This window comes from Thermobia domestica, chromosome 2 (genome assembly GCF_964235325.1).
Source record: "Thermobia domestica chromosome 2, izTheDome1.hap1.1, whole genome shotgun sequence".
NCBI classification, from domain to species: Eukaryota; Metazoa; Arthropoda; class Insecta; order Zygentoma; family Lepismatidae; genus Thermobia; species Thermobia domestica.
This window is the reverse complement of record NC_137455.1, coordinates 246,634,226-246,652,108: the sequence shown is the minus strand read 5'-3', so window position 1 is coordinate 246,652,108 and position 17,883 is coordinate 246,634,226. Positions and strand designations below refer to the sequence as shown.

Genomic DNA, 17,883 nt, shown 5'->3' with positions numbered 1-17,883 from the left:
AATAGAAAGGGAGTTTCTAAAATCTGAATCCTATATTTCATTGCAATTGTTTTCTATTTTAAAATTAGAATAAAAAATAAGCATAGTGAATTAGCATGGGGGAAAAACCAGTGATCGAGCTTTCATCTCTGTGAGAAAGAGTTCAGTAATCACAGAAAAAAAATACCATGGTAGTTTATATTTGCAAATAATAATATCTATGAGTGCGCCGCGAGAATTCAAGTTACACCTGTAGTGTGCCGCAAGTTGAAAAAGGTTGGGAAACGCTGTTCTACAGAATAGAGGTAAAGAAATATAAACAAAAGCTTTTCAAAGTCATTCGTTATACTGGAGAAAAAATGAAGAAAGATATAAAGAAAAATTTCGTTCGAAATGTGTAAATAACAATTTTGCTTGTAGACTATGAAAATAATGTATTGCATATGCGTTACAATATAAACCTATTTCATTATGTTGATGTTACGACTATTATTATTATTATTATTATTATTATTATTATTATTATTATTATTATTATTATTATTATTATTATTATTATTATTATTATTATTATTATTATTTTCTTACTAGTCATATTACTGCTACTTCTATTACTACTACCACTATAATCTTTCACTGTCACTTATGCATATGATGTTTTATTCGTTTCAGTATACATTTTAGCCTTTTTCTTTCTTCTTTGTGTACTATATAAGCTACGTAAAGTACGTAGATGTTATACAAACTATTGACATGTTTTAGAATAGTTTAAAGTTATATAACTCAATTGAATTTTAAGTTAAATGAGGTGAATACTGGGATGGTAACAGAAAACTAAATTTCATTAGATTACCAAGATCTCTTTCCACCAAATACTTGCTGAGTGTGAATGAAAACGAGCTAGTCCCGTCTTTTCTTTTTTTGCCACCATCTTGATATGCCTACGATCACGTACTTCAGTAATGATTAGAAATCCGACTTGAACCCGTCCTTCTATTTTTAGCGCGCTTTCCTGTGGCCGACATATTCTTTTTGGTACGCCATCTTAAAATGCCTATGATCACGTACCGCTGTAATAGAACCCTTCGCCCCCCCGACCAGGACATCGCAGAAGAGCCCACGTTATTGCTGTTTTCGAACATTCCGTTTGACGATCGTCGCGGGCTGCGGACCCATGAAATTATAAGCCTATAATCTGTAGATGACTAAGATCAGTAATCGTGGAAAGAATCACCCGATTCGGTTCTCAAGTTTAGAATATTTCGTCACTTTCCAGTTGGCTTCCATTTTCTTTTGTACACTGACCTCAAATGAAATGGTACGACTGATAACTTGTGATGCCAATTCTGTTGTCTATGATACTAACTTACGGTGTGTGCAATAGCACATTACCCTATCCTGTGACCTTCGGATTGCAAAGACAAGCACACAAACGGTGCAAGCCGTTACATTACCCCGTTTCTTCTCATAGGGTAGGCTTAAGAGGACATAATAAACCTGACTCAGAGAAGAGGGCTCGACAGTTATTGAGTCTGAATCACCTGATTTTTAGGAAAGCTATGTTAACTAACATCTAGCGTCAAACCCCTTTTCTATGCGGCGACATTGTTAAATTCTAAACCTTTGAAATTACAGGTAAAACATTATTAAACACTTTTTTCCTTCATACCTGACGTATTATTTATTTCCTCATTGTTACCAGTTTTGTAATGGTTCGACAATAACCAAATGTCAGCAATATTTAAGTTTGAATAAAATGCTCAAAATTTCGTAAACACCCGAAGTTTCTACAATACCAGAAATTTTGTTAAAATTCAAAGTTTTGAGTATACCTGAAATTTCTGTAATAATCAAATTTTCCTGAAAGTTTGATAATACTAGAACTTTCAGATTTCAAACCTGAAACTTCGATACTATTCGAACTTTTCATAATCATACTAGAAATTTTGATAACATTCGAACTTTCCATAATTTCAAATTTTCGATAATAACCGAAAATTCGATAACATTAGAAATTTCGATAATACTCGAAACTTTGATAATTTCAAATACTCGAACGGTTTCCACAACTCGATAAATTTTCACACCAAGTTTGATAGATCCTCAGCCTTATCGAACGTCTTTCTCCCGAGCTAAATAATTATAATGATATTGCATTTTTTTGCGTTAATGTAAGCAAACCGAAGTTTTATGTATCATCTTCTAGTATTGAAGTAGCTAAAATTGCGTTCAGAAGAGAGTTTAAATTATTAGATGCCACGTAGTTAAGACTATTTTGCATTGCTAATCAAATATTGACAGATTATTTCTTCATTGCGAAGTCCTTTTAATATTTACAGTCGTAGAGTTGCATGCTGCTCTGCGACTAGTATTATTTATATTATTGTAGAGATTTGTATTATTTGAAGAGATTTCTATTATTTATTTGTTTACTTTAAATTTAAGGATGATAATAATCTGTTTGTCCAATTTATTCAAACTTCTCCATTCGAAATCAATTGTCCCCTAAAAGATGTGTGTGAGTAGGTGACACCAGCGAGTGTTTTTCTGCTAATTTTTTCTGGTAATGCCTAATTCGGAATCACTAGTCTTTTAATATGAGAATGAATGAATAAATAAGAATATAAAGCGGAATTATGTGTAGCTCTTATTTAGTAGTTGTGACATCTAAAAAAATCAAATTATAAGTTTGTTAAAATTTGGTCTAACACAATCTACCTTTACAAGTTATTTACTAATGTCATATGCTGATTTTGCATGTCGATTTTTTTTATTTTCCTGTACTCTTAGCTATATTCATTTTCCGTATATTTATTTGATACTGATTATATTAGAAAAAAAAGTAAACAAGAAATGTTTGCTACATCATTTACTACACAATGAATTATTCAACAAAGCACATAAAATACAAATTGCATATTGAATGGCTTGCATGTTTGCAAGATTTTGATCCTCACGAAGATCTTTTCTCAAATTTTTGATTTTGTTTCTCTGCAAAAACTTCTTGCTCTCTTCACAGCAGCTGGTTGACCTGGACGTGGAGCAACTTGAATTACAATTTCATCTTTGGTTAGTTTTAAAATGGGCTCGAATGTGCTTAAGTTTTTCTCAGAATTTCCCAAAATTAATAGGTGTTGTCCGCCTGAAAAAATTCAAACAATTATCAAATGTTTCATGTTGCAATACATGATAATCTGGACAAACATTAAATGAAAAGTTATATATTTCGAGTGTGCTGCTCTTTTCATTATTAACGTCATGTGAAATATGGATGCTAACCAACTTGACACGAAGGAGTTCTAAATATTGAAACTGTTACTATAAATGCCAGTCAGTGAGACAAACTCAGACATTCCAAAACATATTAAGAGAGAAATTGTCACTTGCTATTCATTTAATTACTTATTTGTTATTTAGTGGACTAACAAGTAAGCGTGGTTTATTATAATATAGGAACGTTAAGGAAAGTTAGCCGATAAATGAAACCTAAATACATATACAATATGTCAGAAAAATAATGGAATTTTTTAAATTAAATAAAAAGAATTAGACATTTAACCAACTGTAGTTCTTTTTATTCAAAATACATCCCTTCTGCATCAATACACATCTGGGCACGTTCAACCAATAGAGTTTTGAATGTCCTTTTTTGGATTCGCCTCAATGACCCTCGTCACGACAGACTAGACATGTGTAACATTGTTCTTAACTGTTTCTTTCATGACCAATTTTAATTTTGGGAATAGGAAATAGCCACACGATGATCAATCAAGCGAATACGGAGGATGTAGAAAAAAAAGTCATGAATTGTGCCGGTTCTGTGACATGGTGCATGGTATTGCAATAAAGACGAACTGCTTGGCGCTCGTTAGTCGTGCCTTACGCAAACTATTCGCTTCCACAAACGCTCCATAATATCCAGATAATATTTACCATTAACAGTTTGAACCTGTGGTACAAATTTTCGAAGTATAATACCTTTGGAATCGTAAAAACAAATGAACATTGACTTCTGACATGACTTTTGGAAACGCCATATTTTCGCTTTCGGGAAACCTGAGGTCTTCCATGTAGCACGTTGGTGTTTTGTTATGGATCGTAGTTGAACCACCAAGTCTCATCACCAATTACAACCGATTCCAGGAATGTTGTTCCGTCGTTTTAATGAGATCCTTTCAATGTTCAACGCGAGGAATTTTTTGGTCGTCAGTTAGAGTGTCCAGAACAAATCGAGCAAAACTTTCCTGTTTCTTGTCTTTAGTCGTATTTAATTCCTCCATCATCCACCTCACAGTCGAATTCGCATCGTGGGTGGTCATTCCACGCACTCGTTTCACTAACTCATCGCAATTCTTGTTTTTCGGTCCGCCTTGCTTTAGGTCGTCTTCCAAGGACTCCCGACCGTCCCGGAATCGCGTATACCACACGAAGAGACGTGTACGAGATAAGTACTCATCACCATACACTTGTTTCATCATTCCCAATGTTAGTGTAAATGTTTTACCAAAAACAAAACTTAATATTGGCTTTTTGCTCCATCGTGTTTTTGTGACGAGGTGACACCAGATACACTCGTTTCTTGCTATAACTTGACACTCTGTTAATTGGTTTTCATGATTCTGGTCTCGTTTTGTTGAGCAGATTTCCGATCATTTGCTGCTTCAATAGATGACGCTAGTGGTTTCATTACTTTTCCGACATACTGTATATTGTGCTATCAGGTTTTAGAACAGCAGTAAAGAAGAAATACAGACACAAAAATAAATTATTATTATTATTATTATTATTATTATTATTATTATTATTATTATTATTATTATTATTATTATTATTATTTATTGTTACCTGGAAAAATATTCCAACACAGATAAATAGTAGAAGTTGAAAATAATTATTACTTACTTTTCTCTAAAGCAGAACAAATGCAACTCTCTGGAATAGAGAAAGTAATACGTTTATGAATCATTGTTGCGGGTTCACCAGGTGATATATTTAACAGAAGTTTTGCAGTCTTTGATTCTCTTTGCAAATTCTTGAGTGATAATTTATACACATAAGTGGAATTACAATACAAATGATTGAAATCCATCGGAATTGAGTCGAAGCATGTTGGGCAGCCATTGTAAAATTCTGAAAAGAAAAGTACGGTTACTATTAACTGAGGTAGTATTTTTTTCTGATTATATGCAATGGTACACAGTACTAAACATTTACTTTCAAAGTAATTTCTCTGGCAATTTTTAATATTGTAAATATTTACATCTTGCAATTACCTGCATTAACATTGTTTACATCAACAAAGTTGTGAACGAAACAAGAAATGAGAATATCTCGGAGATAATATTAAAAAAAAAAGTGTGGAAAAAGTTAATAACACTTCATCGTGAGCAAGGACACCGATCCTGGAAGGCCGAGGGCCTCCCCAAAACTCATGGAGGCCCCCTATTGTATTTATAAATGTACAATATTTGGCATAATTTGAGTGCAATTTGTCTTAAAATCTTCATATATATACCTTCTGCATCTGAATGGGCCCTTCCAAATTTAGAGAAATCGGCGCTCTTGATCGTGAGTAGCGACACTTTTTATTAAAAAAAAAACTGGCTTAAGGAATGGCTTAAAATACATTAATAAAAATAATGATACTAAATATATAAAATCTTGAGTATACAGCAGTGGTGCCCCCCTCATGTACATGACGCACCCCCCCTCAATTGCCTATCCGTAGGTATGCTTCCATGAAAAAAATGTCTTCGATTAATTTTTACACCCTCTCAAACATATTTATATAGATTTTTAACCCCCCAAATATTCCAATGACGCAGTTTGCGTCATATCCCCCCTTGTAGGCAACCCTGTATACAGTAACTAACGTTTCGTTAAAAATATCACTTTTTGAGTTGATTCTTGTATTTGTTGAGCGTCCTATTTAAGCACCTAGGCTATATGAGACGTGGATGTACAGATTAGTGAGCACCATAATGCATTCAATGTTTCCTACCGGCAATCGAATCCTAAAATCACATGAACCAAAGAACACTATATAATTTTATATATTCGAATTATTGGGAGTTTCAATATATGTACGTCAGGCTGCAGGCGGTGTAAATCATTTTGCCAAATCAATTATGGATCAAGAAAGAAATATGAGGAAGAGAAACGTTAAAACGTACCTCAGAAGTGACACACATACTGATCACTCTGAGATCTTGAGAAACGAGCAAAGACTGCCCTTAATAATGGACGAAAGTAGCTAAAGAAGTGTGTTTCAGAAATAGCAAACACCATAATAGGAACGTATAATGTCGGAACCGTAGTAGTAGTAGTAGTTACGAATTATAAGTTACCGCACGCGCTGACAAGATCAAAAGTAAGCATAATAGGTCTACGTATCTGAAGACTAAACAGAAAGGTTCAAGTTAAAAAAAAAAAAAAAAGCAAGAATTTTGAATGGTGCTTGATAGTCATTGCAAAATTATTCGATACATAAGAAACTTACATTAACAGGAAATCCAATTGGGCATGTAGAACAATGAATGGAAAGGCAGAAACGAAGAATGTGAGAAGGTACTACAAGCGGCAGAAGCCTACGATTTCGCTATCTTGAATAAGTTTTATGTGAAGAAAGAAAAATACCTTAAAACATATAAAAGTAGTACCTCAAAGCGTGAGATTGACTACATTTTATAGAGTAGAGACAATCTATAAGACGCAAGGGACTGCAAGGCAAAGCAGTGTGAGTAAAGGGGCAACACGGCGTCATGGTTGCTGATATCTACAATGTTCGGTCAATAAGTAATGCACAACTTTTTACAACTTATAATAATGATACTTAGTACACATGAACTCACAACTATTGGCTACAGATCAGCAGGATTCACTATATTCATAATTCCTGTCTACACATTTGGTTCAGCGTTCCTTCCAACTCACAAGGGCACTTTGATAAAATGCTACATTCATCTTTCGAAACTACCTTAACTTCTTAGAGAGACTCGTCATCTTTTTCAAATGTTCTACCACGTAGAAAATTCTTCAATCCAACGAACAGGTAGAAATCTGAGGAAGCCAGGTCGAGACTATAAGCTGGAAGAGACACGACACAGTTGGACATGACGGTCCCAGATTTCGAAATTTGTATAGTCAACAAATTGCTCTGTCACCTCCTTAGATGTTTAGAAATACTCATTTTAAGACAGCTGGGTGAGTCTCGGAGCTGCATTGGAAATAAAATAGGACAATAAGTTTCTATCCCATCAGGAATAGAATCTTGGTCTTTCAGTTGACAGATAGACATCTTACTAACTACATCATTGCACTTCTTTTCACATAGCAAATGTGTGTTTTCTTGAAGTAAAAAGACTACTACTTTACCAAGATCCCATCCAACGAGGCACTCATTAACTGAGTTCATAAGACCAAGAGATAGCACACTTCTATTTACCCCAACCTTACCATAAGCTTTGTTATGTGCTTAAGATTACCCATAACCTACTGTCTTCAAAAAGGTTTTTCTTAATGTTGGTGAGTGTTGGGGGTCAGAGTAATGACGTCATCAACATGGCTGCCGCCGGAATTGATAGCACAATTTTTAACTGAGAATAACTTTCCACTCAATGAAGATAGGAACTTCGTTCGTGTATCAAATTGAAGGTAATAAATGTATCTAAAATGTGATGTTATTGCTGTTTATTTACATCGCCGCCATCTTTAAATATGGTACATGATTCACTCAAAATGTAGTTTCATTCGCAATATTGTAAACATTTATTGTCAAATAACTATGAAACCATTAGAGATATGAGAAAACAATATGAATCAAACGTGATAGACCAGAATTTGAGCTTTCCAAGATATCAATTTCATTACTATATCTTAAAAATTGAATGAGTAATTCGATTTTATGTATCATATGGTGTTGAATTCTTAACCTCCAATATTATGCAAAGCAAAACGCGAAGACCACTTTTATTTATTCCAGATTTACCATTACGATAAACTTTGTTAAATACTTAAGATTTTACATAGTTTGGTTTCCCTCAAGGTTGGTGAGTGGTGGAGATCCGAGTAATGACGTCATCAGTATGGTTGACACGCCAACATGTGATACTTTGATTAAACAAATGTAATTCTACAAAGAAATGTCGTAGTAGAGAACTGTTCTTTTTTTTCCTAAATGCTCGTAATAAAGTAGCCTTTGTTTTATATTATACCAATATATTTCGTAGCTCGAATATTCTTCCTGATATTTAGCTTGAAAGTAAAATTTTCGATTTTTTGTAACATAATGAATGCTATAAGCCCAAAACTTTTAAACGTTAGGTAAATAAAATTTACGAATTCACAAAAAGTTTCTTAATAAATTTGGAGAATGAAATACGGCTTTGGATGGACAAAGCGATAGTAATCGCAGTTATAGACTTTTTCGAGAAGCCAAGAACTTCTTGATCAATACCCTGTTCTAGGGATGAGTTGAGATGTAGGTTATGGATAATTGTAAGCGCATATCAAAGTTTATGGGAAACTTCTCTTGGTCTATGAGTGAAGAAGATCTCCTTAATTTACTAATTTGGATTTGTAATGTAATGTAATGATAATCAAAGATTAAGTAACAAAGAAATGAAAATTTTTTATGTGAAGTTTGCTCGTTGTGTAATAGGCACATTTGTACCTTAGCATCTGAATATATTTTTTAAATACTGTTACGTAATATTCTTCTACTGATTAAGTAAACTTAAAGCTAATGCTACATATTGCAGTAGGTATCAGAAACAATGCAAAATTCGATCTTGGGTTCCGCTTGAAGCATTTTTGATACATATCTTACTAGTTGAGTTGAGTTGATTTTGAGTTTAACGTCCCTTTTCAGCAGCGAGGCTATATGAGACGTGGACCTACTGATTAACGTGGAATCCGAATCACATGAGCTCCAGCCGGGAATCGAACCCGAGCCTCCCGCACCAAAGGCGCGTTCGCTAACCGCTTAGCCACGGAAGAGCTCTACTGATCTTACTAGTCATAAGGAGTCTGTGGCACTATCACAGCTTATTGAAGCAACTTCAACCTCACTTTCAGAAGTATCGTTACTTTCCGGCGGAAGAATGTCAGGTGACATAAGCCCTTCGTACCATTTAACTTGATACTTTCCGTTTTCTAAGTTCCATCCATGACAGTTTGGGTTAATGTCTTCGAGAGGGTTACAGAGGTTTGCACGTTTCCGCATCCAGGATACGACATTACTCCGGTTTATTTTTTGTTCCAAAGTAGCCTTTGACGGAAGAATAAAAGTAGTATCAACGGGTCTTAAGTTTTGACAACGGTTTACTTCTTAACACAGGATACGTTTTATTTTTGAAAATGTTGTATCTCATTTCTGAAACGGAGGTGTACGAAGCATGGCCATATATACAACACACAAATGTATCTACACTAGACAGCAATGATTCATGCACCAAGACGGATTCTCCCAATTTAGCCAAAAACTTTTGGTGAGGCATAAAGCATGTTAAATGGTTGGATTTTTCCTTGTCTGCTGAAAGTAGCAGTGTAATTTGAAGCAGTGAAGGCATGAAAGCGTGCCAGGCTGTCGGCTATTTCACTTCCTATTTCTTTGGCTACGTTTGTGACGTTGATATATCTTCTAGAGTTGTTTGAAGATAAACCACATTCAAGCCATAATTGTGCATTCTTTAAGTTTTTTGGTGATAGGTCATTAACAATAAAGTATCGGAATCGTTTGCTCGAACTAAAACATTTCTTTCTTCGCTAAAACGAGTCGTGTGAAAAATATGCCAAATGATCCTTGTATCTGCTTCATTGTACTGTCATGCAAGTTCTTTCATCTCAATCACATCCATGTTCACTCATATACATAAGTATTTGTAACAAGCATGTTCTCAACAAAATATAATGTTTTATTGTGTAGCAAGTGGCAATATTTAGATCTCTATTATTTGCATAAAAACTTTGTTAAAGATTTTTGAATGACTCGCTTCGTAGAGCCATTAACAGTTTTTTTTTTTTTTTTGCTCTGGTCCAGACACGTTTATTTCACTCATGTTCAGTTGCACCAACTGAGGATTAAACCGTGGATTGGGATTAAACTAAAATTAATCTTCGAAGTGAGGATAATGTGTTGCACCAACACTGATCTGAAGATTATACCGTCAAATCGTCAGATTAAGATTAACCATCAAAACCGAGAGATTAATCCTTGATAACGTCGTGATGAGCTGTGAGTAGAGTGTATATGCTTGCAAAACATTTGGATGTTTTAGATGAATTTGAAGTACTGGGTGAGATAGAATATGCTATCCGACCTAGAAGAATAATGAAAGGCAAAATCCTTTTGAGTACTTCAACGAATTATGTATTCGTTTTCGCTTGTCGAACTGTTTTGGATATTATACAATGTTTGTTGGAGGATTGCTTGCAGAAGATTACATCAATAATTTTAATGTTTATAGTTTTATGTTATGTGTTTATTTATATTTAGTGTTATGTGGATATAAATGGTGTTACTGTGCTTATTTCAATTCTTCCTAAAGCAAGAAAGAGTTGTATTTGTGGTAATAAAAATCTGTCATTACTACAATGGACCGATTAAAGTAGCATATTTGTACTAATTCATTATATTATTTATTTATTAATTGACTTATTTATTAACTACCGTTTGTGAATTGAAGAAATTTAACTTCTAGCGACCGCCTAGTAGAGATGGAATAGTAGGTTAAATTTACCTCACGTTTAAGGTAGTTATATTTATAGGATTCGACCTTGCTGCAAGACACTCTCTTGGGGTCAATTATATTTTATGGCATACACTGCCACATTCATTCATTTAAGAGGTTTATTGGAATTTTAAATCTTTACAATTTTGGTTTATTTGGGTTTAATATGCCCTTGAATATTAAATACTGCAGAAATAAATGTGAAAAGAAAAGTAATAAACCGAAGCAGAAAATTGGAACATTAACTTTGTATGTCATAAACTAGAATTGCTCCCATCCTTACATTAAATCTGCTAGCATGTTCTGTAAATTTTACAATAAAAACTATTGATTGCTGCTATCGTGCATCTACCAATAAGTCATGCAGTAACCAGTGTAAGTAATATCTTGATGTATATGTTAAAAAAAAATGTAAGCAAATTTTCATTAGAATCGCCGGTGCACATTTACTGTACGGATCCATAGATTTGTAAAATTTACAGAGCAAATTTGTAATAATATTTTAACAGACTAGTGTGTTACTAATCGAAATATGTTGTCTTCTTACCTGAAGACATCCCAAATACATAGCTACTTAAAAATATATTAATGAAAGTTGCACCTGTTACGCGCAGATTTTCCTATAAGGTAGCTATTAACCATAGTATGTGAAGTACAGTATCTAAAGCCAATGTGCTAATTCATGCCGCTCAACGACAAATGTCTGAGCATTAAGAGGTTCACATAATTGTGAAATTTACGTTAGTAATGTGTTATGTTAATTTGAGCATTTGTGCTGTATCGCTGGACCACACGAAAATCGAATTAAAAAATACCAAAATATACTACATTTAGTTAGATTAGATTAGAAAACTTTATATTAGGTTAGGGTTAAGTTTAGAGTTACCCTTCGTTTTTTTTAATAAAAATTAGGAAAATTTACAGGAGACATGAGGTAAGAAATGATGATTTGGAGTTCTTATGTGTTGTTTAGGTGTGTAACTTTAGCAGCAAAGTTATGTTTAATACGAGAAAAGATATGTGGAAGTGAGTACTATTTGCAAGACGCGGAAGGTTCGATGACTCAGCAGGGTGCCCATTTTATGTCAAGAACAGAACCCAACGAACCCCTGCGGGGCTTCCAACCCGTTCCTACTTCTACTCCTACTCTTACTACTACTACTACTACTTATACTATGGATCGGTATAGTAAAACTGCACGTTTTGATGTTTTTACTGGTTTTTTGTAGGTATGAAACTGGAGGAGCAATTCGAAACTTAAGCCTTAGATTAGGTTAGGTTGAGTTACAAGTCAATTATCTTGAAAACAGATACGTGTAAACTTTTGCAACTTGGAATAAAAAATCAGTGTATTCGTATAAATATGGAGTCCGAATATAGGTATGGCATAAAAATTACAGTGCAAAAAACATAAAACAAGTTGTGCTAGGTGGCCACTAAAAAGCACAAATGCTACCTAACCGAGTCGGGGCAGAGCGAAACTAGTGGACCCGCACGATAGCGCAGAAGTGCATTCGAAGGGAGCAGGCGCATCAGCGACGGCGTGTACGCTCGTAAGCGAGAGTAGTGAACACATGTGGTTTTTGGTAATGATACAAGTTTCAATAGCACTTGTCATGGATTCATACTAATAACTATACACTAGTAAACATAAAATACACTGTCTGTACTGTTTGCAGAAACACATTGTCGTAGTTAACTTATATTTAGTTGGTTGGTTAACTTACATGGTTGGTTAACCACATGGTTAGTTAGGATATAATTCGATAAAACTCAAATACGAGTGTCTGAACTTTGGCACAAACGCGCCATTTACACACTGCCGTATCTGCCACTAAATCATAACAAGCGTACCTCTCCGCCATATAGTCCCTTCCGCCTACATATGCAATGCCGCTAACATCGAAAATAACCAACAACAGACACTTCTTAACTTCAACTTTTCCCATCACATAACTTTCAATCATTCTTCATCAGAAATCAAAATAAATTAACGAATTTACCCAGTAAATTTCCTAAAACTGGTCCGGCGATACAGCACTTAACCCCAAATTTGGAACACAAATATACAAGCAATAAAAAATCGAGATATTACCTATAAAGTTTTTAGTAACGAACAAATACATTATACAACATGTAAGGTAATTTGATGCCATATATAGTGTTTCCACTACCCTCGTTTATATCTATACCCACCTTCGCTAACGCACACTCTCCCTACCTATCGGGTCACTCCTCAGCGCTCCTACCGTAACTTACTTAGATAGCATTCATGCTTTTAGTGACTATCTAGCAAGAGTTGGTTAGTGTCTTTTGCGCAATAGTTCTTATCGTATACATACACTGAAGTTCCTCTAAAATGAATTTGTACAAAGGAGTGCAAGTCCTCACTCATCATCTAAGAATGATCATTTAAGATACAAAAGGCCGATTTACTGAAAAAGAAGTATATATGCAAGGAATTTCTGCTGGATTCGTACGTAAATCTGCATCGCATCGCCAATTGGTAACATTATGCAAACCCGACAGTCAACTACTAAAATAAACTTTGCTTAATTAAGATGACCATATTTACCTACACCAGTGGTACTTTGTGGAATGAAGTATAACCAACTGGCAACGCAAATGTAAACTTAAACCATTGTTCTTTTTTTTAAGCGGAACTGGTGCGGCAATGTATATGTCAATCTACGTCAAAATTTGGGTTTTAAAAAGGTTGTTCGAACAGAGTCATGGGGGGCGAGACGGGGACATATAACCTCGTTGTTGACTCCCCATTATTTCCCCACTCATACTCATATACGGTAACTGTTAAATACAACCTAACCTAACCTTTCATACTCTGCCCTACACTTCAAAATAATGGCTTAAACATTGATTTTAAGGCAACCTAACCTACTCCACCCTACATTTGGAGCGCTTATCTCTGGAGCGTGGGGTCCCTTGTTCGATTGCATTCCAAGTAAATTTGTTTTGGGCAAGATCGTGTCGGTGGGTTTTCTCAGGGTACTCCCGTTTCCTCCAACATTCTCATCCCACCGATTCTTCTATCATTCACTTGTCTCCCTTAGCCTATATGGAATAAACGTGGGACTTTAAACTTAAAGATTTCATTTCATTTTTCTGCCCTACATTTGAAAATAATGGTTAAACATTGAGCTAAAGTAACCTAACCTATTCTACCCTACCATATATTTGAAAACAATGGCAAGGCAATGAGCTAACGTAATCTAACTTTACCTACACTACTCTACCCTACGCTACCGTATTCTACTCTAATATTCTCTACTTCCCTCTATCCTACCCTATACTTCAGTGCAAAAACCGAACGTTGGATTTTAGACAAGACGGTATTTGTGTGAAACTTAGCGTAGTTTGTAGTTAAACATTATTTAAGAAAAATGGACTACCCACCCTCACTTGAAAATGTCGCTTAACAGGCGGATAAAGGAGTTTGTTCTGCTAGAACAGAGCTATTCTTCTATTTTTTTTCAATTAAATATTGGGACCCTAGATATCTATATTTGATTTGGTTCGGAGTTAGCATCGCTTTCAGCAGCGAGGCTATATAAGATGCGGTGCTACAGCTTAATGTAAGATCCGAACTACATGAATTAGAATTTATTAATATGTATATGAGTACAAAACAGTTACTTAACAATCTTTATAGCGATTCAGGGAGAGGCCGAGCTTCTGCTGTTTGTGATTCTCCCTTTCAGAATGTATTTACATTTACATAGGATGGCGGGTAAATACTTAATATATGTAGATAACACAAAGTTACATGAGGTTACAAGTACTTAATTAGTTCATAGTAAAAATATTAACAATAATAATGACACATTAACATGGTATTGTCTCAATTTTTTAAATACTCGTTCAGCTGGTTTTTAAATTTGCTAAAAGTTTATAGTTCTCTGATACCTAGGAAAAGGGCATTCTAGGCCTTAATACGTTGGTACCTGATGCTTTTGATGCCATAATTTAATCGTGGTTTTGGTTTTTCAAGTTCTTTATTTGTCTTTGCACGTGTACTAACTGAGTGTCTTATTTCAACAAATTGTGTTGAAAATATAATTGCACCTTTCTTGAGGATTCTGTACATTAGCCAATTTATCCTGTAAAGATAAAGTTTATCTAATTTTAATATGTTCAGTTCAGGGAATAAAGGTTCTGTATGTGCAAGAAAAGGTTCATTTTATTTTTTATTTTTATTACTCTCTTCTGAAGAACAAGGAGCTTATAATTAAGCTCAGCACTTAAGTTTCCATACCAGGCTTCGATTCCGTATGAAAAGTATGGGTTGATGAATGCATAGTAATATATTCTTGCGATAGATTCCGGAAACATTTTTGATATTTTAAACAATAACCCAGTGTGTACCGAAACTTCTTCCCTGATTTCAGAACAATGTTTCTCCCATGTGAAGTCCTCATCAAACCAAACACCTAGGTATTTTATGTTTTCAACAACTGATACTTTTTGAGAGCTTATTGTAATAGGATAGTTATTTATGTTTTGCATTTTATGTCTGTTTCTAAAAAGTACGCACTTAGTTTTGTCAACATTTAAAGTTAATTCATTAATTCAAACCACTGTGATAATCTGTCTAACTCAAAATTAATCGATTTCTGTATTGTTTTAAGCTGCGGACCTTTCGTGAATATAACTGTATCGTCTGCAAACAAACAGCACAGGGAATTTTTCAATACATATGGCAAGTCGTTAATATATAAAAGGAACAGTAATGGCCCTAATATGGAACCTTGAGGAATTCCACAGTTTACAAGTGCTGTGGTTGATGTGTGTCCATTCACACTAGTGTATTGCAACCGGTTCTTTAAGTAGCTTTTCATAAGATTGAAGGCGACTACCCGTATTCCATAACATTGTAGTTTCTGCAGTAATATTTTGTGATTTACGGTATCGAACGCCTTTTTAAGATCAATAAACACACCTATCACATAACTACTCTCGTCAAGAGCATCTGAGATGTAGTTTGAAAGACTATTAATGGCAAGTTGTGTAGATTTATTTTTCTGAAATCCATGTTGTTCTTGAGTTATTATTTTATGTTTTGTTATGAACTCTATCAATCTGGAATAGATTACTTTCTCATATATCTTGCTCAAAATAGGGAGTATCGAAATTGGTCTGTGATTAGTTTTACATCTTTTCTTACCGCCTTTGTACACTGGTATTACTTTCGCGATTTTCAATCCATCAGCGAATATTCCTGTTTCTAAAGTTTTATTAATTTTCAAGAATGGATGCTATTTCCTTACTAGAATCTTTGATAATTTTTGTGTTTATATTGTCATGTCCTGTGCTTGATTTATTAGGTAAAGCACTAATTATGCTACATATTTCAATTTCACTAACAGGCTTGAGAAATAGACTTGCCTCAACATGAGCTCTCACCGGCGGATCTTCCACGACATCCCGCTTATATATATATATATATATATATATATATATATATATATATATATATATATATATATATATATATATATATATATATATATATATATATAAGCGATCCTATATATATTTTGGAATATCAGAAACAGCTTCCTTTTTAGTATTTGATATGACTTTTTTATTTTTTTGTTAAAGGATATGTTTGTCTAAAAGCATTAAAACATATTTGCCTTCCCAAGCAGGCAACTTCACCCGCTTTCTTCCCATATCTAGTACAAAAGTTACCACTTTCTACACGAATCAGTTTTCAGTTATTATTGCACTGTTTTAGCCAATCAAATGCATGATATTGCATGACGTCATGTCATGAACGTCATAGTTTTATACAGCTTCCGATTACTCGTGGATAAGTTAATGAGACCTTAGGTTGACAAAACCAGAGCACCACACAATATGACATCACTGAATGTGATAGTAAGTTGAGCAGTGTTTGCAACTGATTTGGTGTCAACTTATTAAATTTATACTAGAATAACAGACCGGTAAAGAAACTATGTTTAAATATGATTATCTATTAAAGAGATATTTGTATACTTTTATGAAAACATAGTATCTTCACACGCGAAATTTGATGATGTACTCCGCGAAAGATTTGTTGCCACCAAAAATTTGGAGATCCACAATATATAATTGACATAAAAATTAATGATAGGCTTACATTATATTAGTATGTGACAGACCCGTATTCAGAGGGGCGGGCCCCCTCTAAGTTTTTACTGGCCCCCTAAAATTTTCACGGTAGGTTTGCAAGCGAACTATAATATGATGATTAACTATAATACGTTTCGATCGGGACCCTCAAACTTCTATCGGGCTCCCCCTACAGTTTTGGGCTGGCTACCGGCTTGGTATGTGATAAGTGACAGGACCATAACTTGAGAAGGGAGGGGACAACTGTGCTTCCCCAGTGAAGCTCCCCGCCGTTCGAAGGGGCCCATTTTAAGACAAAATTTTTTTACTTCATATACGATATGAACATGAAATTATAAACGAAGCATCGAACAGGTCCACTATATTATATAAACAAAACAACACACAAAAGGTAAATAAAACAAAAATGAGTCGTGGGCCCATTTCAGTAAAAATAAGTCTAATATAAGGGGCCCTAGAAATAATGTTTATTCATATGGTTATGATATTTGTCAATATTGTCCCCTTAATTCATTTCTCATGTATGGAACGGTCCCAGAGGTATAACTAACGACCCCGCAGACCTTGCCGTGCGGAGGGCGCACAGGCTCCGGGGGCCCATAAAGAGTAAGAGAAAGGAAGCCCAAGAATTAGAAATACAACTTTTTCTAGGAGCACCAAATACGCTTATTAATGCTTACCAGTGATTTATTTGTAGCCAGGGAAGCCTGGGAATTTCCCCCCTTCTAAATTTTGACTTCCCTGTCTCCAGGTTTAATTCAGTCTTCCCAGCCTGGGAAGATATTTTTCCCCATTCTTAAACTATAAACTGTTTTGAAGCACTGTTGCCACACTTGGTACAATTGTACCAAATTCAGCCCTTTTTGTCATTCGTCGGCCCGTTGGTACCCCGCTGGCATTTTCAGCCCCTTTTGTGAACATTTTGGTACAATTCTACCCAATTGAGCACCATTTAACAAATACTTGTCACATGTTCAAAAGTGTCAGTAAGACTTTCTCTACATCTCTTTCTTTTGATGTCTTTCACGGAAGCTTCTAG

At 34.7% G+C, this 17,883-nt stretch overlaps 1 protein-coding gene across 2 annotated transcripts in view; it reads right to left on the bottom strand.

The window, feature by feature from the left end:
* Nucleotides 1-2,833: 2,833 nt before the first annotated feature.
* Nucleotides 2,834-17,883, bottom strand: part of LOC145678425 (alpha-1-inhibitor 3-like) — a 2,648,409-nt gene continuing 2,633,359 nt past the window's right edge. For both annotated transcript variants that reach the window (XM_081748543.1, XM_081748544.1), the window contains 2 exons: nucleotides 4,882-5,109; nucleotides 2,834-3,121 (listed from right to left, as the gene is read on the bottom strand). In XM_081748543.1, the coding sequence (XP_081604669.1) occupies nucleotides 2,949-3,121; nucleotides 4,882-5,109 (401 nt within the window). In that variant the 3' untranslated portion in view covers nucleotides 2,834-2,948. The remainder of the gene's footprint in view (nucleotides 3,122-4,881; nucleotides 5,110-17,883) is intronic.